The sequence below is a fragment of the Candidozyma duobushaemuli genome (assembly GCF_002926085.2).
Source record: "Candidozyma duobushaemuli strain B09383 chromosome Unknown G_B09383, whole genome shotgun sequence".
Lineage (NCBI taxonomy): Eukaryota > Fungi > Ascomycota > Pichiomycetes > Serinales > Metschnikowiaceae > Candidozyma > Candidozyma duobushaemuli.
Window position 1 is genome coordinate 658,214 of NW_020289896.1, and position 26,180 is coordinate 684,393.

Below are 26,180 nucleotides of genomic sequence, written 5' to 3' on the forward strand. Positions count from 1 at the left end.
GGATGATGTAAAGGAGGGTGAGGTGTTAGCGATGTCTATGTATGTGTGGCTGCGAAAGATGCTGTCAAGATAGAGCCGAGCAGTATGGAGGAACCATGGTACCCCACAAAAAGTGTTTGACGATGGAGGGGCAGATGGAGGTTTTTTAAAGAATTTATAGAAAGCTGGTTAGGTCAAAAACTGCAGTTCGGAATATTCGACTGAGCGAAAAGTTCGATTCTGAGAAAAGGTTCGAGATGTCAGTAGTAGTGGTAGTGGTAGATAGTAGGTCCAATCATGTCTCTGTCTCCTGAATCCCCTTATCTTAAGTATATCTAAGAGAATCTGTTGAGCTAACAAAAATTAGACTGCTGCTTAATAGAAAAGCCAGCTAAGGGTGATCAATGTATAGCTAGAGCATCTGACGTTCAGTGAGAATCTGAGACCAATTCCAGCAAAGCGACATAGCGTATTCCGAATGTCCACCTCAGCAAGTTGAAGCGCTGGTGAGAAGATGCTACCCAGATTTATGGCTTAGTTGGAAATCAAAATCTTTGATAACCATCAAATAGAGCCCATAATGAAATGCCACCAATTCTGTACTTGACTATTTTCCAGACCTAGCTACAAAGCCTAGCTTACTAGTTTTCGGATTCATTATACTTTGGCTAATAGAAACCTTTGTCGCTTGTTTAAAAATAGACCAGCCGGATGCCAAGCGAGATGTAACTGAATGATCAAGAGCATCCGCGGGCTTGAAACAACCATTGTCATGTTAGATCGTCATTTGCTAGAATCTCGCAGGCGGCACTATACACCTCACCATCGAAAGCAATGGACGATTTTGCCACCATTAGTTCGTTCAGAGCTTCCAACCAGGCCCAATGTGAGTGATGGTTATGAACTTATTGTCAACGCAAACTGGTCATCTAAAGCCAATTATAAAGCCAATTATAAATTTCAGATTAGGTCCACAAAATAGCCGTACCAATTCTACTAGTTTTAATTTCAATCATCAACGACGTGAGGCCAACTGCCAGCTTCCACACATTGTATTAGCCTTGCATCTTTTGTAGGGCGGACCGAATACGGAGGATAATCAACGTCAGCTTGTCACTGGTTTGGTCCGTTTGCCACCAAACGTATGCCAAGATGGTTATCTCAGCGTCCTCAGTATATATATTCTAGAAATCGTACTCGAAATCATCTATCCATGATGAGATTCCTGTTGCAATATTCCTTCCTTTTCCTTGCCGTTCAGGCAGCCAACGTGCAAAAGATTATAGTTGAAGAGGCTTTCAATAAAGCCGTTGCCCAATATAAGGAGGCTTCTGCCGCTTTGGAAAAACAACTTCCTGCTTGTTTGGAAAAACATGAAGTTGACGCCGACTCCAAGTTCACCTTGAATGGACATATCGTTGTCTTGAAGACTCCTCATACACCTGAAAACGAAGACAAAATCTCCGGTTTCCAGAACTGTGTTTTTGAAATTTCTCAAGATACTCTTGTCGCTGGTTCGTACGAAGCAGTCGAATCAAGCGTTGTTTTGGAAGACACCACAGAAGGCTGGAACCAGGCTGCAATGACTAACTTGAGATATGATGTCATTCCTGCTTTGATCGGTTAATTCCACCGCTATATATATGTTCACGAGGTTGAGCTCTAGATAGCATCGCCAGATATTAATTCCCCGATATGACCGTTACTATTTATGAATAATAAAGATGTATGATTTAGAGACTGAGCACCCACGTTGAGGTATGTATACTATGCTATACTCCATAATTATTCAAGCCTCGCAAGCAATTATAGCAGAAACTTCGTGCCAAGTTCGCTTAGGATAGTTTGATGATCTAACCCCAAGTACCAGACTATGAATCCAATGTTGCATGAATCTACATGCCATACCCTATTTCTCCACATCTACCGCTTCTAACCGTTGCTCGTTCATTAATCCTATGTAACTAACCCTGTCAGTGAAAACGTGATGTGAAAAGCCATCGTGCCCGCACGATCCAACCGCTTCACTGACGCTGTTCGGTCTCCCGATCGTGCAAAACATGCAGTTGGTTGCCTCTGCCAGACACTGGAGCCATTCTGGAGGCACCAGCAGAGACGTTTTCCTTCTTGGTGTCCTCTTCAGCCTCGGGCTGTTCTGGCACAACAAATGCAGGCTGGGCGTCGTCCACAGCGTCAGAGAAGTCCCTCTCAGCATCCTCAAGACCGTAGTCAAAGAATGTGTACAAGGCGCCGGTGACGAATTTGACCTTGCCACAGAGAGAGCTCCAGAGCCCGGGCAGGTGTTTGGCTTTTTCGTTTTGCACGGGCTTCAAAATTAGCGCCAGGCGAGGGCTCAAGCCAAGGTCGCTGAGCTTTGTGAGTTCCTGGCCGGCAGTGAAAGTGACTCTGGGGACGCCCACGTAGCAGAAGGCGTAGTGGTTCAAGGCGAAGGCCGAGGTGTGTGCAAATGACGGCAAAGCGTCGTCTCTTTCAGGGGAGAGCACCAAGCCTCTTTCGCTCTCTATCCAGCGCTTGACGTCACGGAGGGTCTGGGATGAGTTGAAAGTGCCCTGGACAGTTTCTCCGTCAAGAAGACGGATCAGGAGTTTGCACTGGGATGCGGAGACGGGTGACTTTTGTCTTTTTGGGGTGGACTCCACAGAGTAGCGTCTCTGGGAAAGCCGTTCCTTCTTGTCGGCCTCGATCTGGGCTCGTATTCTGCAGAGGTCCTCCTCCTTCTCGGACATTCTCCTTTGTGGTTTTTTGGCTGGTTTCTTGGAGGGAAGCTCGGGTACGTACTTTCTGAGGAAGGTCTCGACGTCACCGTCCACGAACGTATCTTTGATGGAGCCACGGATAACAGTAAAAGAAGGCGACTCCAAATCCTTAAGTTCCTCGATTTCAGCCGCCTCCTGGTCGGGCTTCACACAAATAAAGTTCCTCCTTAGCACATCCACCAAATCGTGGTTTGTGTTGTGGTAAAGATGCTTCTGGGCCATGTCGTCGTTTTCGTCAAGATAGACAAGGACCGGCTGGCCGGTAAGGGCCGAAGCCCTGCTTGCAGCGTCCCAAGACGGCGAAAAAAGCAGCTTCATGGTGGAAAGAGCAGTGTTGTTGTTAGGTATCACGGAAAAAGATGGGTATAAATGGATGACTTCTCCAGGCAGGACGTGCGCTAGGCTATGTGGCTGGGTTGCTTGCGATAAGTCACACTGGGGATTAAGGCGAGATTTATACGGAAACAAGACGATTTCTATTTTGTTTAATAAAGCTTTGCCTTCTTGGTTTCTACTTTTCTATTTTCTATAAATTTCATACGTTTGTGTTTTGTAACGCTACCTGGGAACTGGACCCTGTGGAGGAATGGGTCCGTGAGGGAGGGGATCTCAAAAAGGCAGGATCTAGCTAAGGTTTAACAAAGGCTAAATTCATCAAAAATGAGGCTTAATTTCTCGTGGTGAGGTTTGTGCTTCAGTGGGCTGGTTTTGTAGTAGAAATGCGTGATCGGCTCCGTAACCACCGGCCTCGGACTCCTACGAAAGCACATGCCACACAAAAATAAAACAGAATATCTATAAAAACGAGTGGAGCTTGGATGTCGTTGAAAATTCCCACAAGATGGACTTTCCTCGGGTGCCCAGACGTATCCACTTTAGGCATGTGTGTTGCCCGTATTTGCCTGTCAATATGCGGCTCTGAGCAAGGGAGAGTCTGTGCTAGCAACCTGAGCACAGTGGTTCGGATTTTTCAAAAGGTGTTTCACAAAAACGGCGAAAGTTGGGGAAATCGAATCTGATAAACCTGAAAAGTCAACATTTGGGGCCTCCGCCAGCTTATCGGGAATCGCCCTAGAGCTGCAATAGGGGCTACCTGGATAGAGTTTGGATAAGCCGGGGTGTCAAAATCTGGCCATTTCGGGCAGGGCGGTGACGAGGCAGTGGGGTGAGGCTGAGGAAGAGATAAACGGACCAATTTGTTTTAGCGTGTACTTTAGGCGAAGCATATTGGGCTTGGAATGGTGAAATACGTGATTTGGTTAGTCGGGTGTTTCGGCCAAATGGGACGATAAAGTGTGGCGGTGTTTCTGAGATAACGGCAATCGAAAGGTCTCTTATCGATGGTATGAAAAGTGGTTGTATAGCACGGACGGCTGGCTCTTGGGGTATATGGAGCTCTCCAATGGGGGATCCTTGGCTTCAACTTTTATGTTGATCAACAATGAGAGCGTAGTTGTTAAGTTGTGATGTCTATTCAGGTTGAAATATCAGCGATATGTATGTAGATGTTGGATTATAGTATGGATCTGGGTCTGGATTTTGCTCAAGTGCAGTGTGTACTAGAAACTAAAGCATCTACATTACACTTACAAACTTAGAGGTTGTAATTCTTAGCGGACCACCAAAGCTATGTTGGCTCTCTATTTCATGAAATATCTTATTGGTTCAAGCATTCGGATCTTGCCCAAATCGGGTACCTACTTTTTTGCTTAAATCGAGTACTTACATCTTTTTTGCTTAAATCGAGTACTTACATCTTTTTCGCAGCCATTCGCAGCCATATAGCTGTTGATATCTGATCCCTAAGTAACTACTAACCAAATAGACAAACAAAGTCAATTTTGAAAAAAAAAAAAAAAAACAAAGAAGTCAAACTTCCCTCTTCATTCTGATCAGCATACATTCTTCCTAATTCCTTCATCGTACTATCACCATCCTAGGGCTCCCACGCTTTGTTTACTTTTCATACAGTCCCGATGTTTACATCCATCTTCAACACCCTTCTTCATGGAAAGCAACAGCGTGAAGGTCATTGTAAGGCTCAGACCGCCTCTTCCACGTGAAGAGGACCAGGATGAATGCTTGGTTGAGATGCCGCCTTCCGAAAAAGGCTCCACATTGTTGAAAACTCACGACTCCTCCAAAAAGTACATCTTCGACGAATGTGTGTATTCGTACAGCACAGCTCAGGAAAATTACATGGATAATGCCGATTTCTACCGCTCTTCTGGACCACAGCTAATAGAGCATTTCTTCCAGGGCTACAATGTTTGCCTTTTGGCATACGGTCAAACTGGATCTGGTAAAACATACACCATGATGGGACAAGATCTGAGCCCGGGATTGATCCCGTTGATGGTCAGAGATATCCTCAGACACAAGGACGATCTTGTGAAAAGCAGAATCAACTGTGAGCTTTGTCTCTCGTATGTGGAGATCTACAACGAGAAAGTGAAGGATCTTCTTAATGAGTCGAAGCAGTGCAGAGTCAGAGAACACCCTACAATGGGGTCCTACGTGGAGGGACTTGCCGAAGTGACAATTGGACTGTACGAGGAATTCAGAACTCTTTTAGAGAAGGGCAATGGCCACAGGACCGTGGCATCCACTCAGATGAACGTATCCAGTTCGAGATCTCATGCAGTAATTACACTTTCCCTAAAGCAAACAAAGTACACTGCTGGCGATGAAATGGACGTCGGTGAGCCTGACGAGGAGGTGCTTTCCAGCATTCGTTTGGTCGATTTGGCCGGATCTGAGCGTCTACACAAGACAGGCCTGTTCGGTCAAGCTGACAGGATGAAAGAGGGCACCCAAATCAACAAATCACTCACAGTTTTGGGGCGTTGTATTAACATACTTGCTCTGGCGAATCCAGGCAAACCGCCCGTCGTTCCTTACAGAGACTCGATCTTGACCTACTTGTTGCGTGAGAACCTCGCTGGAAACTCCAAAACAGCCATGATTTTCTGCGTCTCGCCGTTCGACTACGAAGAGACCCAGCAGACGCTCAACTACGCTAACCAAGTGAAGAATATCAAAACCAAGGCAAAGGCCAATACCTCTACTATTGCCTCGGCACCCATCGAATGGGAGAAGTTCAAGGAGATGGATAAGCTGGTTGTGGAGACGCTCAAGGATAGAATTAAAGACTTAACTGCCCAACTTGAGGCCAAGAGTGACACCCCAGTGGAAACTGTCTCGCTTATACGTTATCTTGAAAGAGAAGCTCAGAAGCAGAACTTCGAGGTCAAGTACCTCAAGCTGATGCTTCGGCTGCAAAAAAAGCAAGTCCAAGAGCTTAAGGCTCAGAATACGTATCTCCACAAAGAGCTTCTTGAGAAGAACCAGGTGGAATTTCAAAAGAGCAGAAGAACGCTCAAAGAATTGGCGGACCCATTGGTGAAGAATTGTGCACAGGAGGTTTCCAGCATAAAAGAGGTTCTTGAGCAGTTCGACCCAGCCAAGGTACTCTAAACCCGTACCTCCGCGCACACTATAAGCAGCGACAACACTGTTTGAAAAAGACCACTATCATGACTGAATTTCTCAATTACGAGGTCACGCTACAGTTCAAAGACGGCAATAGCACCCGCGGCGTTATCTCTCATGTGGATGGGTCGCTGATTACGCTTGGTAACCACAACTACCCGAATGTCCAGATCAAAGACTTGAAGGTGAATAAGTTACCCGCAGACTTTGGCAAGGATCTGAAGAAGAAGAAAAAGAAGCCTTTGGAGCAAATAGATGACGCCATTGTCTCGGCTTCCAAAAGCACTAGCAAAAACACCACCAGAAGCGCCACTCCTAAGAACCGTGAGTTTGTTCAGGCAGAATGGCCTTCAAGTGTCCAGGACATCAAGAGCTCAGAAGAGTTTGACTTTGCTGCAAACTTGGCGATGTTTGATAAAGCATCCATTTTTGCAGACTTCCAGAAGAACGACAAAGTCAGCGTTCAAGACAGGCTCGTGGGACACAACAAGAAGGACAATGTCAAGCCTAAGAAGCCCTCTCAGAACGACAAATTCGAGAACGATGAGATGGTCATTCCAGCTGGTAAGCAGGATAACTGGAACATGCTTGGCTCATCTACAAAGAGACTTGCTCTGCCATTAGAAGGATCTAGAGCAAACAGCATACCATCTCTTCTAGCCAGGGAACTGTTTTCCGCCAAGCCACACAAATTTGTGTTTTCTGACAGCTCTACTGCTCCTACTGCCTCTCCTGTGCAGCTTCTTGAAATTGAGAGAATTGCCAATGAGACCTTCGCCTATGATCAACGTGCAATGATCGAAGCCACCGGCATCAATCTTTACAACTTGGTGGTCAAAGAGATTCTTGGCGGCTCTGTCCGTCTCAGCAACAGAAAAAACCACAATTTGCCACCATTGGTCTTGTTATTGATTGGTAATGGTAGGTCAAGCAGCCGTGCATTTGCGCTAGGGCGTCATTTGACTAACCATGGTGTTCGTGTATTGGCCTACGTTATCAACGACAGCGACTTGGACGATGAGACCCGCAGAGAATCTGAGCTCTTTGAAAAGTTTGGCGGTAAGTGCATTTCGGCAGAGTTTGCTGTGTTGTTGGATATTTTGAACAACCAGCTTGAAACACCAGTTGAGTTGATCATTGACGCGCTCCAAGGCTTCGAAGGCCATCTTCTCGATATGTTCTACTCAGAAGAGAATCTCAATACGCTCAAGGAGCTTTCAAGCTGGGTCAATGAACCTAAACAGAGATCTCGCGTCCTTTCACTCGACATTCCCTCAGGCATAGATGGCGGCTCTGGAACCGTTCTAGAGACCGACCTCCTTTTCCACAGTCGCTATGTGGTCTCCTTGGGCTTGCCCATTAGCGGCTTACTTCATGCATACAACAACAGAATAATAGGCGGCGGCCATGACGAGGTGTCGCACTATGTGGTTGATGCGGGCATACCAAACGCCTTGTACAACACGCGAGCCGGTTTGAGAAAGTTCGACAAGTTCTGGTACTGTGCCGAGCTGTACTTGCGTGTGGGAGTCGCTGAGCAGTAGTCTCCCGTCCTGATGTATATTAATTGTAACGAATCCAACTTGGTGAAGATCCTGCACACACGCTCCAGTAGTACTAAAGTTTTTCGTAGTGCACTCTCACATCACCATAATCCATCGAAGTTCCCATATAGAATGAATTTTGGCAGCTCCAGCTGGGGCAGCTCGACCGGATTCGGCAACAGTGCCAATTCGAGCAACCCGGCAGCCGGATCCACGAATCCTGGCGGTGGCTTATTTGGCAATTCGTCTACTCAAAACAACAACACTACATCAGCAAACCCAGGACTGGGAGCTCTGAGCGGCGGTCTTTTTGGAAATTCACAGACTGGTTCCAACAAGAGAGCCAGTACGGGGCTATTTGGAAACTCTTCCACCCCCCAGCCGTCTGGAGGCCTTTTTGGTAACTCATCTACGACATCTCAGGCACCTAGTGGCGGTCTATTTGGCAATTCAGGGTCAAAGCCAGGTGGTCTTTTTGGCAATAGTACTACTCAAGCAGGCCCTACGGCCTCGACGGGTTCAAGCCTTCTTAATAAACCTAGTGGTGGTCTTTTTGGCAACTCTACATCAACTAACAATACAACTACCGCTGGATCTGGAGGCCTCTTTGGCAACAGCAATACCTCCAATGCCTCCAATCCTTCTGCAGGTGGTGGCTTGTTTGGGAACAAACCAGCTGGCGGGCTCTTTGGGTCGTCAAATGAAACATTAAACAAACCAGCAACATCAGGGGGACTTTTTGGCAACTCGACCCAGCAGCCACAGCAGGTTTCCGCCAACAAGCCTGACCCATACAATAGCAGCCTGATTTTGTCCACTATCCAGCATTCAGCCGATACAATGCCTGCTTCGCTCACAGGCTCGCTTTTTGCAAACAGCACGTCCAATAGACTGGCATCGGTTTCAGCATCATCCAAAGAGCCTCAAAGAAAGTCGTCCTTGCTTGGCAAATTGGCTCAGACCTTCAATATCTTTCGTTACAACACAGAAGCGTCCGGATCAAATCTGAGTGTGGGTAAATTGAAGGGTCTCTTCACCCAGCTGAACTACATTCGTGATACCCCACACTCTAGGCTGGATTACGCAGTTAAGAAACCACAAAAGCGTCTCGCTAGATTGCCTATAGAAAACAAGTCCGTTGGTGACGTCAAGCGTCTTGTCATCCAGTCGAGACCCAGCAAGTTTCACCAAATCAATGCCGACAAGGTTTTTAGCGCCAAGAAAAGAAGGGTGTTGATCCAATCGCTAGATGATAAGCTTACAAGCACGAACTATGATGATCTTCACAACGCTCAGGATACTCTACAAGAAAAGGAACTGTTCAAGAAAGAAGCGACCCCACAACCTAAGGAGCTGGTCGATGAGTCCGAGATTTATGGTGGCTACTGGTGCTCTCCATCAATTGCTGAGCTTGAAAACATGACTGACGAGCAATTGTCCTCTGTGGATAACTTCATTGTGGGTCGAAAGACAAAGGGCCAGATCACATACATTTTTCCCGTGGATCTCACGACGATATTTGACAGAAGCAGAGCGAACAACGTTCCTGTCTCATCGATCATTTTTGACGATATCATCAAGATTGAAGACGGCTTTGTCAAGGTCTATTTCGACTACGAAGCTGCGAAGCCACCTATAAGTCGAGAGCTTAACGTTCCTGCCATTATCACATTGAAATCCGAGCCCAGAAAGAGGTCGCTTGAAGATCACATAAAGCGCTTGAAAAACGTCGTGGGTGCAGAGTTTATCACCTACGACCCTATTGAGTTCTACTGGACTTTTAAAGTCAAGCACTTCAGTGTATGGGGCTTGATTGATGATAGCGAAGACGAGGCTGACGAATCAGCGGAACGTAAGCGTATACGTGCGGTGAAGAAGAAGCAGGAGGAGCAGGAGGAAGAGTCGTCTCGTGTTTACTCAAGGATTTATGAGGATCCCGCGTACCAAAAGGAGATCAAGCGCCAGAAGATTATAAAACAGAGCGAAGGTGTTCCTGGTGCGTGGGACTATGGCAGCATAGCTCAACACGACAACACCTTGTCCATGAAACAGAGGATGATTGATGAAGAGATCACGCGACAGGTCAAAGCATACAAGGAAGATCACACTGCTGATGCGTTAGCGGCGAACGTGAGTGACATCACAGTTCAGTCAAGTGAAGATGAAGCTGAAGAGGAAGATGCTCTCATCCCAGCACCATTCGCCGATGACGAAAAGTTCAACTACCTTAAACAGATTGTCAGCGTCTTGCCTCCTTACACAGACATGAAGAGTCTTGTCGACGAGAAGGCATACGAGCCGGTTCTAGAAAGTGATCAGGCTTTCCTTAATTTGAAGAGGCCCGTGAACTTGCCAACTTCTGAAGACTGGCTCGTGCAACTCGAGATGTCTAATGACTTGAACTCATCATTGGCACCATATGTGGCTATCCCTCGCAAGTCTGGCCTGGCACTTCAAAATGTAAACGACATTCTTTTTTCGGATTTCAACAAGAGTTCTGTGGGTATCGATCAGGTCTCGACTCCCATTAAGGAAAAAGCACCCGCTCAGAGTTTTGAGCCGCAACCAACGTTCAACAAAAGAATCATCACATCCCTTGTTCAGACACTTCTACTTAATTCGCCCGTGACGTCCAGACCAAACGGGCTTCCGTTGACGAAACTTCCACCCAGCATCACCTTTGCTCAAATTGCGGCTATCGACCAGGAGGACTTCGAAACTTTCAAGTTGGCTTCAATCTTGTTTGACCCCATCCACATCGCCAGCATCCCCAAGTACAAAGATGTGAATGAGAATGATGGTCAACTTGTTAATCGTCTTCAGCAGATTGAGCAGAGATCAGCGCTTTCCCAATGGCTTCGAAAATACAACAAGGAAAAGCTTCAACCCACTGGGGATGCATTGCATAATATTTTCATCAACGTTGTGAACGGTCAATTGAAGGAGGCCATTGAACTTGCCATTTCTTCCAAAAACGTGCATCTTTCCGTTTTGTTGACCCTTCTCGATTCCAACGATAAAGCCGCGAGAGAAATTGCGAAGTCGCAGCTTGAAGATTGGCCATCTGAGGATAACTTGGTTCCCCAGCCTATCATCAACATTTACCGCATCTTGAGTGGCGACTTCAGCTCATTAGATGGTTTGGTGAGCCCAGCTGCGAAGCTCTCGGTACTTGTGAACTATGACAGCTCCACGAGATCAATCCCAGACCTTTTGGAAGAAGTGAGCTTCGACAGTGATAAGGGCGAAATCGCCGAGCTTCTTCAATTCTACAAATCTTTTGAGAAGTCAGGACCTAAGCTGGCAAGCCAGCAACTTCAGGAAGCTGGTGTCAGCATCTTGCTCAAATGGACTCTCGCTCAACTCTTGGGCCTTGATTCAAGCACTGGTGACTCAATTTGCCAGAAGTTCAGCTCAGGCTTGGAACACTCTGGACTCTGGAAAGAAGCGCTCTTCATCTACGCCATGATCTCTGATGATAATGTGGCCTCTGACAACCTCAGGCGTCTCATCATGCAGAATGTCAAGAGCATCAAGGGCGACGTTGCCGACGAGGAGGAGTACCTTGTTCAAGTGCTCAAGGTCCCAAGAAGCTTGATTTACGAGGCAGTTGCCGAGCACAGAGACAAGGAGAAGGACTTTTGGGGTAAAGGCGATGCTCTTGTCACGGCAGAATTGTGGGACAAGGTCCACGATAACATCGTTGCCGAACTTGGCCCCACTTCTGTTATTCTGAGAAACCCTGCTCATTGGAGTCGACTTCTAGCCATGATCGATCGCTTCCCAGAACAGGGCCGGATCATTCCATCGTGGAACCAAGGCGGTGGTCTTTTCCTGACCTACTTCGAAGTTCGCCAAGCATACGACAAGTTTGAGGATATTGATCCCCAGAAGATTGTCTTCCTTCTCGAGAACATCGCACAGTTCAGCACCAACGATCTGTTCAAAATACGCGCTGCCGTCAGCGTTATGGTGAAATTAGCCGGCGACCTCGCTATAGAAGGCCGTGAACCCATTCCTGATGCTCAGCAGAAAATCCAAGCAGTCAACTTGGGCGAAAACGAAAGGGTCTATTTCAAAGGCCGTTTTGCAGCCAGTACTTAGGTGCGTCTGTCAGGCATCGCACCCGTACACCACATGTATACTATTACTAAGATCATCTTATCGTACATCAACCGATACAAGTAACACCACTACAACCTAATTTCATAATATGGCTCCTTCAGTAGAGGTGCCTGTGCCGTCTAGTGCCCCAGAAAACGGCACCATACAGTCACAAACGACAAACGTGCCTTTGAAAGCTCCAGAACCAGAACACTGTCCAGGTCCAGAATCAGAAAACGCTGGTAAAGGAGACGCCTGTAACGGATGTGCCAATCAGAGTATATGTGAGTCGCTTCCGAAGGGCCCGGATCCAGATATTCCGGCGATTACCGAAAGGCTTCTGAATATTCAGCATAAGATCCTTGTGCTTTCGGGCAAAGGAGGAGTGGGTAAGTCTACCTTTTCATCTATGTTAGCATGGGCTCTTGCTGCAGACGAAGAGCTCGAAGTGGGCGCTATGGATCTAGATATTTGTGGTCCTTCGCTTCCACGTATGCTTGGAGCAGAAGGTGAGAGCATCCATCAGTCTAACTCAGGCTGGTCTCCAGTGTATGTTGCAGACAATCTTGGACTTATGTCCATTTCTTTCATGCTTCCTGACCCCGACCTGGCGATTATTTGGCGTGGTAACAAGAAAAATGGTCTCATTAAGCAGTTTCTCAAAGATGTCAACTGGGGTGACCATCTAGACTACCTTATCGTGGATACACCTCCCGGTACAAGTGACGAGCATCTTTCCGTAACTTCATACATGAAGGATGCTGGCATTGACGGGCCCTTCTTGTAACGACACCGCAAGAGGTGGCTCTCTTGGATGTCAGGAAAGAGATAAACTTTTGCCGCAAGGCCAACATCAAGATCCTCGGCCTTGTGGAGAACATGTCCGGGTTCGTGTGCCCCGGCTGTCGTGGCGAGCTGAAAATCTTTAGGCCTACAACTGGTGGTGGAGAGCAGCTTTGCAAAGACATGAACATTCCATTTTTGGGCTCTGTGCCGCTTGACCCCAGAATTGGTCGAGCCTGTGATAGCGGCGAGTGTTTCTTCGATGACTACGCTGACTCGCCCGCCTCGACGGCCATTTTGGATGTGGTGGAGAGGCTTCAGGACCAGGTTGACCAATTGGAGGTGAACCTTAACAAGCTCAATATTGCCTAGGGGTAGTAAAGGTTTAATGTGAAAGACAATACACCACGAGGCTAAGCAGGCTTCAATTACGGCCATTCACAAAAGCCTCGTGTACCCACGGCTGAACGAGGAAGCGGCCTAGATTTGGCTGGACTAGAGTGAGGAAGCCGCATCAACCTAGTCAACGGACTTTCGGAGATCTGAGGGCATTTTATCCCCACGGTATTGGCCAGTGATATTTCGAACCAAGTGGGGTCCACATACTCATATATTGTGGCTGTCTGCTACATATGCGGGTAAACTCCCACTATTGACGAGTTAGGGGTCAGCGATTCAGGGGACCAGAATAGGCGCATAAGACCCGACTTGACAACCTAATTTCGACTCGTCTTGGCTTTTTAGGGCATTTTTGTGGATGACGACATGCGGGAATGCTACAAAACGCCGTTGTGGCGTTTCTCCAGAATAAGCTTCTCGTCAACCACCGTTAATTGGCTTCGACGCTAGCCATGTCGCTAATTTTCGCCCAGATAGTGCTCCCTCAGAATCTGGTTTTGGCTGCAAATGTGCTAGTGCACACAGTTCATGGCGCGAACATCGTCTAATGCTTGATCCAGGGATCTACTTCTCGGCACTAGGAGCTCCACATCCTCTTCTTCTTCACCATGGACGATTTGGCGAAAAAGGTGCCTTCTTTTAAGGAGCTGCGACTTCCGTCACTATACTCGGATTTTGTTGAGCTCCGCGAGCTCAATCCCGAGGGATTTGCCGCTAACATCGATGCGTGGTCTGCATTGCTTTTGGAGGGTCTAAAATCACATTTTTTCAAGTCCTCCGTGTCGATCACATCCTCTGGACTCGCTGTGTCCTTGAGGCATTCCAAGCATGGAGAGCCCAAGGCGTTGGGGCTCGTGCTCGACGAGCTTGTTCGGTCCAAAAAGTACATCCCATTGTCCATCTACAGGGATACCTCGCCATACACCTCTCGCAGTATCGCGGACTACATTTCCCCCATGAAGTGGCTCCTGGCCACATGGGCGCTGATGAAGCTCTCGTCGTTCAAAAGCTCGAAGGCAGGTACCTTGCTTCCAGAGAGCTACATACACATAGATAACTTGGCTGCTGTGGGCGATAAGGTGACCAAGCTTGTGCAACAAAGAATTGATAAAGAGGGCGTTTATTCGAGCAGGCTACTCGATGGCGACATGTTTGCTGCTGTCGTGAGACAAGTGCACGATTATATCAGTGACTCCGATATCGATGTACTCCACACATATATTGCGCGAGATGCGGGAAAGATGACCCTAGTCAAGCAGAACAGCAAATCCGACAGAATCTACATCAAGTTCGGTACCAGCGAGGCCGAGATTTCGGAGGATGACATATCCATTATCAGGTTGAAGGGCAGCATCCAAAGCCTTGCTCTGCGCTCAAAAGTCTTGGAGCATCGCTTAGACAATGAGATCCCTGAGCGCATCCAGAGCCTTCTCAAGCTCAAGGACTCCGATCGCCAGGAGCGGTTGAAAAATATCCTCATACAAAAAGCACAGGTGAAGAAGTCACTTTCCAAATGCGAAGCGGCCTCTAACCAGTTGGTTGCCTTGTTGGAGGCTGTCAATGACGCTCAGGGCAATGCTTCCTTGTTCGAGACCTTGCAGTCCACGAAGGCAACGCTCCAATCTTTGAATGAGAAAGTCTCGTTGGATGACCTCGATGAGCTTCAGCTGGAGCTTGATGAGGAAATCGCTGCCACCAACACTATCTCTGACTCACTCGTGGTTTCCACGGATGGTATTGATGAGGCGGAGGTGGACGACGAGCTCAAGCTTCTAGAGAAAGAAGAATTGGCAAAGTATGGAAAGAGTGGAAAGAAGGAGAAGTCCGATTCCGAATTGCACAAGAAATTAGAGAACTTGAATATTCAGGACACCAGTCCTCCTGAGGCTCCCAAAAGCGAGAAGGAAGAGCCCCAGCTATTGCATAGCTAAGCGTATAGCTTACAGAGAGAAATACATTTTCAAGAGATTCATCGTAGAAGCCTTCGTAATTATACTTCACTATAACAGGTTACGAACGGCCGTTTATCTGGACATAACCTCGATCAACATGCACTTAACCCAAGATCTGCAAGATCTGCTGGGTCAAATTGTAGAGCTCCACCTTTGGATCATCAAACTCATTCAGCTCTGCGTTACTTGCAGCGGGATTACTCTGCTGCTGGCTCTCACTCAAATTCTTGATACCAAGAAGCACTGACTCATTCTCCTTGATCAAGGCCTGAATCTCGTCATTGTTGGATTCAAGAAGCTGCAAAATGGTCCACAATGCAATGTGCTCGAATGTAGCGCTGCCGCTTTGCAAGAAGCGCATCAAGAAACCATAAATACCTTCCTCGGGGCTGTTCCAGTTATCAAGAATGTAGTTCTTGTGCTCGCTAGACACGCGGGAACACAAGTTGGCCAAGGCAGCGGCAGAGTTACCACAAACTTCACCATTGTCGGAGAAAGTCAAGGGAATCAAGACATCGATGATATGGCTTTCGTAAAGTTTTGGCTTCAAGTCATCGGCCAAGGCCAAGATGGCGAAACAGGCGGAGATTTCAGACTGCACTGACAATGGCACCTTCAACACAAGCTCCTTACATTTTTCGACGGCGCCAGCATTCAACAAGGCCAAACGGTTACGCTCGCTGGAGGCAGCGAGGTTCCGCAAAGTGGAGATGGCATGACACTGGATCTCTTCCAGCTCATTGTAATCCAACAACGCGACCAATGGTTTCAAGAAGCCTGCTTCGATTATGAGAGCCTCGTTCAATGGATGAATAGAGATGTTACGGATGCAAGCCACGGCAGCCAACACCAAAGGCTGGTGGTTGCAAGTCAAGAGCTGCACCAAGTGAGGTAGTCCGCCAGCACGCACAATGTCCACCTGGTAGCCCGAGTCCGAGGCGAGGTTACGAAGTGCCAAAGTGGCCTGGCACTGGACACGGGGCAGCGGTGAGTCCATCAAGGCCACCAATTGGCCAACAAGCTTGGGCTCGGTAGCTGCCAACTTCTTTCTGTTCAGCTCGTCCACGGCAATGTTCAGCAAGGCCGTGGTGCAGTAGTACTGGACATCGGCGTCGTCGCTGGACAAGAGGGAGACGAGCACAGGCACAGCACCTGCGTTGACCAACTCCAGTCTGTTTTCAAACGAATGGGTCATGTTGAGCAAAGCGCCCGTGGCATTCCGCTGCACGCGGATATCCTTCAGTTTGGCGAGTTTGGTGAGCGGGATAAGGGCGCCCAGCTTGGCGATCTTGGACTTGTTGTCGTCCTGAGTCGCAAGGTTGGTGATACACCCGACAGCGTTGCATTGCACCTCGATATTCAGCAGCATCATCTGTCTGATCAAAGGTTCGATGCCGCCCATCTCGGCAATAAGCGCCTTGTTCTCGTTGTTGACGGCAAGATTGCCCAAGGCTCCGCAGGCTGCTCTCTGGACTTCGGTATCGTTGCTCTGCAAAAGAATCAAGATCGGCTCGAGCACGTCTCTGTTGACTTCCCGGACATCCTTCTCCGTGATTTCGGCAAACGCCAACGCCGCCAGTCGCTGCAAGTCGATGTTCTCCAGGTACACCAAGGTGCTCAAGGAGCGCAAGGGCCCGTCGCTAAAAAAGTCGACATCGCTTCTGTTTTCGAGATATTGGAGCAACGCGGTGATTGCCTCTCGTTCGTTTTCAGCAAGAAGAAGCGGCGGGTACTTTCCATCGCCGCTAGACAGCGTTAAGCAGCTGCAGCACACACCCATGTTGTAGTTGAGAAGAGTTTACGCGCGGACTTGGAGGTGGTTTTTGAGTTGCAGGGTTGGGGAGATCTGGGTGCAACAGCGAAGTGAGGATTAGGGATTTTTTTTAAAAAAAGATTGTGTGGATTTGTCGGGCCAAAAGCGCTTGATCCTCTTGAAACAAAAGTAAGGGGCTTTTTTTGACGATTGATGGCCTTTCTAGGGCTTGCTGGTCGCGGCTTATCGACACACAGGTTGGTGGGGAGGAAGTGTAATAAAGAAAGCCGAGGCACCATTTCTTTTGGTGACTAAATTGAACTAGATGGAGAATTGAGAGATTGATTAAGATAGATTGGCTATATTGCTTTTCTACGGCTGCTCTATGCTTTCGTGAAAGTTGAGTTGGAAGTACGGTGGCTCGGTTCGTGAGTGACCCCTGGAAATGGGTGCCAATGTTGCGGAATTTTTGCGTTTTTCGAAAATATTGCAATCCGGAGATCGGAGTTTGGAGAGTTGTGGCAAATTGTGAAGCTACGCTATTTTTGTTTCTTGTTTCTCTCGGTGATGTGACGTCTAGTTTGTAACAATGCGATGTAGTTGCTTTCGCAGCCAAAAACCCTGACTCGGCTCGAGTAGAGATCAACGAGACACAGCGAGGGCAAATTGCACAAAGACGTAAAGTGATCTTAAAGAAGTTTTTTTCAAGATTGAAGGTATTTTCTCTCGACGTAGTGTTTCGTTGTTGATGACGATCTTCTGATACATGGACGGTACTACACCGTAGCCCTAGTGGCTATAATCGAACACCACATCATTTCAAACCGAAATCAGAATTGACATACTTTGGGGGAAACCTTAGAGTGCGCAATGTGTAGATCGCAAAACATAAACAAGTCTAAATCTCCACAGTTGGGCGATTTGTGTGGGGGCATTCTCCGCTTACAATGGAGTGCCACGCGGAACTATCAGGGTGATACGAAGGGGTGCAAACCCGCGTTGTATTGTCTAGCAGGAAATGAGTCTACAAGAGGGGAGAAGGACGTGTAGCGAATGTTTGGAAGTTTTGAAGTGGATGAAGCATTATGGTGTAGTTGACTCTGGAGTTGCTTAGAATGGGGAATCTTCGTAGCAGCCTGGGTGGCAAGGGCCATAGCGGTCTGGGGGTTTATTCTGGAGTAAATCAATGTTGACAGATGCTTTGTCGAAAAAAAAAAAAAAAAATCTTTTTTGACCCACTTTCTTGGTCGGTCAAGAAGCCTGATAGGAAAAGTGGATTATCTCGCGAACCGCTGGTGCGATTTTGCTGAAAATCTGTGAGGCAATTCCCAAACCTCAAATGCAAATAACGAGATCACCAAAACTTACAATTTCAAGAAAAGTTTCACTTTACGTGATCTAGTTAACCAGCCATTCACGACATACAGAAATGGGCGTGTGGTCTAGTGGTATGATTCTCGCTTTGGGCGACGACCTGGTCCACCAGATCGACATACAAACATGCGAGAGGCCCTGGGTTCAATTCCCAGCTCGCCCCTTCTTTTTTGGATTTATATCGAGGGATTTTATTTGTATTTTGACACTGGAGACTTTCTGAGGTGTTATTCGCTATCAGCACCGGCGGCAATCTGGGTCTGGGGTCGTTGGGTGCAAAGTCGGAAGTATGCTGCGAAGTCCGAGATCCTATTTTAGAACCAGATTCCCGAGATACGTAGCTTGATGAGAATGAAATAGCAGTCAGTATAGTGATTTCAATTTTGGTTCGGACGTAAAAGTGCTATTGGGTAGTCAGTAGACCCCGAAGGAGAAATGCAAGGGGATGCCTAGTTCGTCGTAATGCCCCTACATTGCATGGATCACAAAGCAGGATCGAGATCTTCGACATATATTGAAAGAGGTTTCCATGACGTAAAGCATGAAAGGTACTGGATTACAAACATAGCTGTTGTAAGCTTGTGTTGCTTCAAAGTACATCCAGACAAAGTTACGAACCTGCCCGGAAAACCCGTCATACTCTAGCCAACAATCATCAGCTATAACCAGAAGGATCATGAGACATTCATCAATACAAAATTCAGCATGTCATTCCTTCTTTTTATCTATTCCGATTGTGAAGCCTATCACTGACATGGAATTACCAACTGCGGCGTCACCGGAACCTTATTCATGTCGTAATAGGTTAATGCCGTCACAAGCTACTACAAATAAGCTCATCACATACAGCCGAACAAGTTTGGTGATATCAAGCAAAATACGACTAACGCACAGGATACGACTTGACGATAGGCTGAGTAGAGTACGAGATACGAGATACGAGATGGTACTAGCCTATATATCCCACTGTGGCTGGCCACACATAATCTTGACACAACAGGCGAGAGCTCAAGCGTTTCGGAAATCTTGTCGTATGCCTGTTTCGCTTGATAATTGCAAAAATCGATAAGTGCCGTCACCGCCACAATTCAATAGAATAGACCACTTCACGATCTCCACCACATCCCCACAAAATCATCGTCATCTCTGTTCTCCACTACATTTCATTTCCTTAAACCATCTTTTTCCGATAATTTTCCACTTTTATTGCCGCTGAGCCACTTCCAAAATTCCACTTTGCAGCCACTGCCTCAAAACCCACAAACTCCCTCGGATGACCTCGGGCTTGGCGGAGGTAAGCGGACAAAGAGCGATGACAGAAGTCCAAAAAAGCCAAACGCAGCAACTGGAAAACCAAAATCCATTCCGATTATTTTCCATCCATCTCAATCGCCGTAGCGCTTTCCCCGTTGTCCCACTTATCTGCTTTATCTACTACCGAGGGCCTGCATTTGCTCAAAGCACACCTCAACCACTACCACCATGGGCATCAACAATCCAATTCCCCGGAGCTTGCGCAGCGAGTCCAAGTATGTAAATTTCAAACGATTCTATAGTTCCCACTAACCCCAGGAAAGCGGCCAAGATCCTTGCCAGTTTTATCAAACCCAACCAGTTTGTCGGTGCTGACCAGGTGATTCCACCTCATGTGTTGAAAAACGCCAAAGGATTGGCGGTGATCACCGTCTTGAAAGCCGGGTTCTTGTTTTCAGGAAGAGCCGGCTCGGGTGTCATTGTGGCCCGTTTGCCCGACGGCTCCTGGTCTCCTCCTTCAGCAATCGTCACTGCTGGTGCTGGTGTGGGAGGCCAGATTGGCGCTGAACTCACCGATTTCGTCTTTATCTTGAACACCAAGGCTGCTGTCGACACTTTTGCCCAGATGGGCTCGGTCACGTTGGGTACCAATGTTTCCATCGCAGCCGGTCCTTTGGGTAGAAACGCCGAGGCAGCTGGATCGGCCACCTTGGGCTCGGTTTCAGCCATTTTCGCCTATTCCAAGACCAAGGGTCTTTTCGCCGGTGTCTCTTTGGAAGGCTCGGCCATTGTGGAGAGAAGAGAGGCCAACAGAAAGTTCTACGGTAACAACTGCAAGGCCAGAAACATCTTGGCGGGCCAGGTGGAAGTACCACCAGCCTGCGAGCCTCTTATGCGTGTCTTGGAGAGCAGGGTGTTCAACTACAACCTTGAAGGCGAGGACTACTTTGACGACGACTACTACGACGACATCCCCGATGAGTTCTCGGACCTGGCCTCCGAGTACTCCAGAGGCGGCGCTGCTGCTGCTAGAAGCCGTAGAAACAGAAGATACTCCGAAGACTACTCGGACGACGACTACGACGACGAGCCCCGCCGCTACAACCGCACGGAGTCCTTCAGCCGAGGCTCCAAGACCGGTCGACGCTCGGCCTGGGAAGACAACATCTACGACGGTGCAGGCCGTAGCCGCCGTGACAGTGACCTAGACAACCTTGGTTCAAGACTTGGCAAGACCCATTTGGGCGACAGCAACAGCCCCTCGCGTCCCTCGGCAGCCTCCAAGCCCAACTTTGGCGGTGCCCAAAAGAGCAACGCTACACAGGCGATTGCCCTTTTCACTTTCAAGGGCGAGCAGCTGGGCGACTTGCCGTTCAAAAAGGGAGATGTCATTGACATTTTGAAGAAGTCTGAAACTACCGACGACTGGTGGACAGGCCGCAACAACGGAGCCAGCGGCATTTTCCCTGCCAACTACGTCGAGTTGATCTGAGGTGTAGACGTTTGATCAGGGGCGCCAGCCCTGCCTGCTGTACAATATATACTTTATAAATGTCATCTGTCGGAGTGTTGTAGGATTGACATTGTGCTTTATACGAATTGAAGAAGCGCACTAGCAATATGGCAATCGAAATCTTTGGGAATATAGACCTGATATACAGTCGTCGTTTGGTTTGTATAATCCTTCTATCCCATCTTACTCATCTCAACTCTCATTCGCTCCGATCATGTCAGCCGCTTCCTATTGTCTCGGACTTGTGGTGAACAATTCCTGGCATCACCATCTACAACCACCAACGTCACTACCTCCTTCCATAATATACTATCTATAACCTATACCTTGAATACCTGCTCGATAAAGTGGCGCACGACGACCTTGCCTTCGCCGAAGTTAGGGTCATTATGACGATGGATCACAGCCGCATGCGTCGCCTTGGTGTTACGGATGATCACTGGGAACTTGTTCCACTGAAGCGTGTTCAATCCCTCCACAATCTTCTCCTGCCTCCAGTCGAACTTCAACTTGAAATCGTTCTTCACCGCCTTACCCTTGAGGTTTACCAACCCGGGCTTTGGAAGAAGCTTGCTTTCCTCGTTGGTCGAATTATCGTCTGATGTGGGTTTTGAGGAAGCGGGTTTTGAGGAAGATGGCGTTTTCTTGGAAACACTGTAGTGGTAGTCGTAGTAGCTGGCGCTGTTGACGGCCTTGAAGATCGAGTCGACGAAAAGCTCAGCTCTGTCGTGGATCCTCTCCTCGATGGCCTCGAAATACGTCTCCTCGTGGTCCAGGTCGGGTTTCTGCATCTCCTGGAACTCGGATTTCGTCAACTTGGGACCCTTCTCGAGGTCATAGTCGTTGTCCACCAAATCGTACAACACAGAGAGGCTGTTGGGGCTCTCCTTGTAGAAGTTGCGGAGTCTTCTATTGAGCTGCACTCGCTGCCAGATGGCGTTGCCGAGGAGGTAGATGGAGTAGATAGGCATGGTGACAATAAGAGACGCCACAATCTTGGTCCAGACAAAGATCTTGTAGAGCCAGCGCAATGGATTAAGAGTTCGTTTCTTGATAGGCCTCTCGATCTTGCTGAACGAGATGGACCGCGTGAAGTCAATGACGTTGGGCTCGTAGCCCTTGACGTACTCCAAATTGTAGGCACTGAGCGACTCGTTGACCATGGCGTTGAAGGGGTCAACGTTGGAGATGAAGGTGGTGTACCAGCTGGTTCTGCGGTCGTTGATGGCATTGCCGTAGAGCGACCGGTGCTGGAACGAAGCCAACGCCTTGTAGAAGGGCAGTTTTGAATCGGCCATCCACACAAGCAAGGGCAACTTATCGTCGTTTCCCACCGTGGCGGTCTTATCGTTCAAGAACATCTGGTGGCCCGTGTACACCAACACATAGGGCGCTATAAAATTGAAGATCTTGGACGAAAGCGACAGACTGATGTTGTTGATGCCAACGTGGGGCGTACAAAACGTGACAAAGTGAACTGGTTGCACCTGCTCAAAGTACTTGTGGTGGTAGAGAATGCCCAAAGCGTACCGCGCCATCAACCCGCCCAAAGAGTAGCCAATGACCGAGATTTTCGTAACTTTGCCACCCTGGTCATTGAGACGCGACGTCTCCGCAAAGATCTCGTCGGCAACCCTCTTACCATTCACGTCTATACCATCATACGTCTTGTACCCCAGATGCGAGCCTGTCTTGTAAACCACAATGGACTCGTGGGCTTTTGTGTGTCGCTGGATCTGCTCAGCAAGATACAGCATGTGGGACGAGTTTCCCCATATTCCGTGCACTAGCACGACAAGGTGGTAATCCATGGTGGAGTGTGAAAGAGGACATGATGATGCTTATATAGCTGCTGCATGCGAGTGGTGAATGTGATTCTGGCTGCGAAAAAGTTGGCCTGCAAGAACCACCATAACCAGTACCTGAGCCTCGGGAACAAAAGCACGAAAAGTAAACAATGAGAACAAATTCTGCACAAGCCAGACACTGGCACCTTATCAGTTTTTTTCCTTAATTAGAAGTTCCCCGTCTAGGGGCTCAAGGCTAAGTCTTTATTTGATCGACGCACAATGGAGCTGCTCCGAGGGGTCCGTGGACGTTGGGGGGTGGCGCTTGCCACGTGATCGGAAACCTCCTATCACTGGAAACCTCCACCAACCAGAAACCCAGAAAAGCGTAAAATTTCCCTTTTTTTCCATCCAATATGTTTTTTTTTCCTTTTGTACGTCCAGGGGCACTTTGCGCTTGACATGTGCGGGCGAAAATCCACACCTGGAAGTGTCTCGTAACGATCGGCGAGCATAACGGCGCACATTGCTGCCCCGTCTAGAATGGGAGTTAACGGACTGCATATAACCCAGGGTGGTCTCGCGATAGCCATGTCTGGGTTAGGAAAACACGGCCAACCCCTCAGAGGAGGGAGATAGCGGTTGAATGGAGGTTGGTGGGTGGGTCGTACGACGCCACGTGATGATGGTCACGTGGACCAAGTCGACCACGTAGTTATAGTGCTTTAGCGGTGTGGAGTTGGATTAACAGGTGGGCGCGGTCAATGCATCGATGTTAATTATAGGGCTCTGAGATTCCGGTCTACAGAAGTGTATACTGCCACCTTGTAGTATTGCACCTTCGCAGCTCAATTGATATTGGAGCCCTCGTAAAGGATATCTTATGAGCCCGTTTATGGTATAAACACCCACACCTATCGCTGGGGAACGAGTTCGTCGGTTTCCGTTGGAATTGAAATTGTCACGTGACACATCACGTGCATTCACCAAAACCACCCCTACGCCAACCTAAACCCCCAAACCCCCGTTTCCCTCCAAATCCCTACCCAGTCATCCCCCGTTGATCGCCATTCGACCTCCCTGGCTCCGTCGGCTACGGTACCTGAAAATTTCCCACCTGCACACCCAGACGTGTCGTTCGCGAGTAAACACCAACAAACTCCTCCTCTTCAACCACCATGTCGTACCAGGACTACAACACGTCGTCTTCGGCGTTGAGAAAAAGAAGGACTATCAAGAAGTCCATCAACTTCTCGGCCATGATTATTGGCGAGTCCGGTCTGGGCCGTTCCACCTTGATCAACTCCCTCTGTGGAGGAAATTCCATAGTTCCCACGTCTCTGACAGCCACCCAGGACTCTTTCCAGAAGAGGCTTACATTGAGGCACGAAAACGTCGAGTTGGAGGACAACGACGGTCACAAGATCTCGTTGAACATTATCGATACCCCCAATTTCGCCAATGCCATTGACTGCGACGATGACTTTAAGATCATCGTGGACTTCATCAGACATCAATACGACGAGGTGCTTTTGGAAGAGAGCAGGGTCAAGCGTAATCCTCGTTTCAAGGACGGCCGTATCCACGTGTTGATCTACTTGATCAATGCCACGGGTCATGGTCTTTCAGAGATTGACGTGAAATTCTTGCAACACGTCAGTGGGTTGGTCAATGTGATTCCCGTCATATCCAAGGCGGACTCCTTGACGCCTGCGGAATTGAAATTGAACAAAAAATTGATCTTGGAAGACCTCAACAACTACAAGATTCAATACTACAGATTCAACGAGTATGAGTACGAGCAGGACTACATCGACGACGAGATCATCGAGTACAACAAGTACTTGAACTCCTTGATTCCATTCGCCGTCATCGGTGCCAACAAATTCCAGGAACTGGGTGACGAGGACGACCTCTTGAAGTTGCGCGTGTTGAACCCAGCATACGCCAAGCCCATCAACATCGAATTGCCTGAATTCAACGACTTCACGATATTGAAAAACATTCTTATGATCACACATCTCAACGAGTTCAAGGAGCGCACGCACGAGGTCATCTACGAAAACTACAGAACCGAGGCCTTGTCCGGAAAGAAGTTCTCCTACAGCAATAACGAGGAGGAGGAGGACGACAATGGCGAGAAGAAGGAAGAAGAGTCAGGCTACCTAATGAAGGAAGAGCAGATCAAGTTGGAAGAGGAGCGCTTGAAGAAGTTCGAGGAGCGTGTGCACCAGGATTTGGTGAACAAGAGAAGAGAGCTTTTGGAGAGGGAAAACGAGTTGAAGGAGATCGAGAAAAGATTACTCGCCGAGGGATTGAAGTTCAATGATGAGGGCGAGGTGGTCAAGATAGACGAGTAACTAGGGACATAACAATTCTACATGATTCAAATGCCCGTGCCAGTAATTTATTCTAGTGTACAAATCGTGTCTATGTAGCAGCCAGGTACTTGTTCACGATTTCGTCGAACTTGGCGTTCTTGTCCTCCAAGTCGGTGAGCAACTGGTGCTCGGCGTTGGCCTCTTTCAAACGCTGCAACAATGCAGAAACGTTAGCGCCACCGTTGGTGAGGTAGTCAAACGTCACCTGGTTGGCAATGAAGTCGTCATTCTCGTTACCCTTGTAGTTGAGAGCATTGATTTGGTTCAACAACTCCTTGGCTTCTGGGAAGTGCTTCAATTGCAATGTCATAACAAGTAAGACGTTCAAAATACGGAACTTGCCCTGGGGATCGTCGTCAAAGTCCGAGGACAACATCTCGTCGTAAAAGTAGTATGAGTTGGAGATGTTGTCGGACTCGCCCTTGATAGACAAGATCCAGCTCTCCAACACCTGGTAGATGATGTTGTCTCTGGCCTGTGGTGGGAAGTTTTGGAAGCTCTTGTAGATCTTGTCGGCATCAGAGAAGTTCTCCCTGATCAAGTACAACTGAACGAGGATCAAGTATGGCTCCAACTCCTTGACGTTGTTTGTGTTGTAGTTTGTGTACTTCACGAGAAGCTGGATGGCCAGGGGAATGTCCTTCTTGAATTTGACGTAGTAGAGAGCGGTTAGACTGGCCTGCAACTCAAACTCAGCATCCACAACATCGTCAAAGTAAGTGGATTCGTCAATGCCAAAAGTCATCAAATCGTTCCAAGCTTGCAAAACATCGAAAACATGAGTCAGTTCTGGGAAAATCAGCTTTCCTTGGTCAATCAACTGAGAAGCATCTTGGGACAAGGCAACACTAGATCTCACTTGGAATTCCAAAACTCTGAGTTTATTTTCATGAGCAAAGGAGTCCAATGAGTATGAAACAACCTTGTGATGCTGACTTGTGAAAAACTGGTTTCTGATGGTGTACAACTCGCCGGAATCGCTAAATTCGTCCATGGTGGTTGTGAAGTGTTTCTGGTTTTCAGTCGACGTGTATAAGCCTGAGAAGTAGTACTACACAGTGTGCAGGCAAAATGGGTGCAAAATGCTT

At 48.0% G+C, this 26,180-nt stretch overlaps 12 protein-coding genes across 12 annotated transcripts; 8 read left to right on the top strand and 4 right to left on the bottom strand. All coding sequences in view use genetic code 12, as the record gives it.

Annotated features, from left to right (window-relative positions):
- Positions 1 to 1,195: 1,195 nt before the first annotated feature.
- On the top strand, positions 1,196 to 1,606 carry CXQ87_005286 (uncharacterized protein; the record flags this gene model as incomplete). Its single annotated transcript, XM_025483712.1, has 1 exon — positions 1,196 to 1,606. The coding sequence occupies one exon, from the start codon at positions 1,196 to 1,198 to the stop codon at positions 1,604 to 1,606; it is 411 nt and encodes a 136-aa protein (XP_025335947.1).
- Positions 1,607 to 2,003: 397 nt separating this feature from the next.
- Positions 2,004 to 3,074, bottom strand: CXQ87_005287 (uncharacterized protein; the record flags this gene model as incomplete). The annotated part of the gene is made up of 1 exon (XM_025483713.1): positions 2,004 to 3,074. One exon carries the CDS (start codon positions 3,072 to 3,074, stop codon positions 2,004 to 2,006), a length of 1,071 nt encoding a protein of 356 aa, XP_025335948.1.
- A 1,689-nt stretch (positions 3,075 to 4,763) lies between these two features.
- On the top strand, positions 4,764 to 6,233 carry CXQ87_005288 (uncharacterized protein; the record flags this gene model as incomplete). The annotated part of the gene is made up of 1 exon (XM_025483714.1): positions 4,764 to 6,233. One exon carries the CDS (start codon positions 4,764 to 4,766, stop codon positions 6,231 to 6,233), a length of 1,470 nt encoding a protein of 489 aa, XP_025335949.1.
- A 59-nt stretch (positions 6,234 to 6,292) lies between these two features.
- On the top strand, positions 6,293 to 7,792 carry EDC3 (Edc3p; the record flags this gene model as incomplete). The annotated part of the gene is made up of 1 exon (XM_025483715.1): positions 6,293 to 7,792. One exon carries the CDS (start codon positions 6,293 to 6,295, stop codon positions 7,790 to 7,792), a length of 1,500 nt encoding a protein of 499 aa, XP_025335950.1.
- Positions 7,793 to 7,924: 132 nt separating this feature from the next.
- CXQ87_005290 (nucleocytoplasmic transporter) lies at positions 7,925 to 11,896 on the top strand (the record flags this gene model as incomplete). The annotated part of the gene is made up of 1 exon (XM_025483716.1): positions 7,925 to 11,896. One exon carries the CDS (start codon positions 7,925 to 7,927, stop codon positions 11,894 to 11,896), a length of 3,972 nt encoding a protein of 1,323 aa, XP_025335951.1.
- Positions 11,897 to 12,005: 109 nt separating this feature from the next.
- Positions 12,006 to 13,051, top strand: CXQ87_005291 (Mrp/NBP35 family ATP-binding protein; the record flags this gene model as incomplete). Its single annotated transcript, XM_025483717.1, has 2 exons — positions 12,006 to 12,635; positions 12,698 to 13,051. The coding sequence occupies 2 exons, from the start codon at positions 12,006 to 12,008 to the stop codon at positions 13,049 to 13,051; spliced, it is 984 nt and encodes a 327-aa protein (XP_025335952.1).
- A 635-nt stretch (positions 13,052 to 13,686) lies between these two features.
- On the top strand, positions 13,687 to 15,009 carry CXQ87_005292 (uncharacterized protein; the record flags this gene model as incomplete). Its single annotated transcript, XM_025483718.1, has 1 exon — positions 13,687 to 15,009. One exon carries the CDS (start codon positions 13,687 to 13,689, stop codon positions 15,007 to 15,009), a length of 1,323 nt encoding a protein of 440 aa, XP_025335953.1.
- Positions 15,010 to 15,133: 124 nt separating this feature from the next.
- On the bottom strand, positions 15,134 to 16,810 carry VAC8 (protein anchor; the record flags this gene model as incomplete). Its single annotated transcript, XM_025483719.1, has 1 exon — positions 15,134 to 16,810. One exon carries the CDS (start codon positions 16,808 to 16,810, stop codon positions 15,134 to 15,136), a length of 1,677 nt encoding a protein of 558 aa, XP_025335954.1.
- Positions 16,811 to 19,639: 2,829 nt separating this feature from the next.
- CXQ87_005294 (uncharacterized protein) lies at positions 19,640 to 20,903 on the top strand (the record flags this gene model as incomplete). Its single annotated transcript, XM_025483720.1, has 2 exons — positions 19,640 to 19,686; positions 19,730 to 20,903. 2 exons carry the CDS (start codon positions 19,640 to 19,642, stop codon positions 20,901 to 20,903), a joined length of 1,221 nt encoding a protein of 406 aa, XP_025335955.1.
- Positions 20,904 to 21,244: 341 nt separating this feature from the next.
- CXQ87_005295 (uncharacterized protein) lies at positions 21,245 to 22,735 on the bottom strand (the record flags this gene model as incomplete). The annotated part of the gene is made up of 1 exon (XM_025483721.1): positions 21,245 to 22,735. The coding sequence occupies one exon, from the start codon at positions 22,733 to 22,735 to the stop codon at positions 21,245 to 21,247; it is 1,491 nt and encodes a 496-aa protein (XP_025335956.1).
- A 1,154-nt stretch (positions 22,736 to 23,889) lies between these two features.
- On the top strand, positions 23,890 to 25,071 carry CDC11 (septin; the record flags this gene model as incomplete). Its single annotated transcript, XM_025483722.1, has 1 exon — positions 23,890 to 25,071. One exon carries the CDS (start codon positions 23,890 to 23,892, stop codon positions 25,069 to 25,071), a length of 1,182 nt encoding a protein of 393 aa, XP_025335957.1.
- A 70-nt stretch (positions 25,072 to 25,141) lies between these two features.
- CXQ87_005297 (coatomer subunit epsilon) lies at positions 25,142 to 26,086 on the bottom strand (the record flags this gene model as incomplete). The annotated part of the gene is made up of 1 exon (XM_025483723.1): positions 25,142 to 26,086. The coding sequence occupies one exon, from the start codon at positions 26,084 to 26,086 to the stop codon at positions 25,142 to 25,144; it is 945 nt and encodes a 314-aa protein (XP_025335958.1).
- Positions 26,087 to 26,180: the final 94 nt, after the last annotated feature.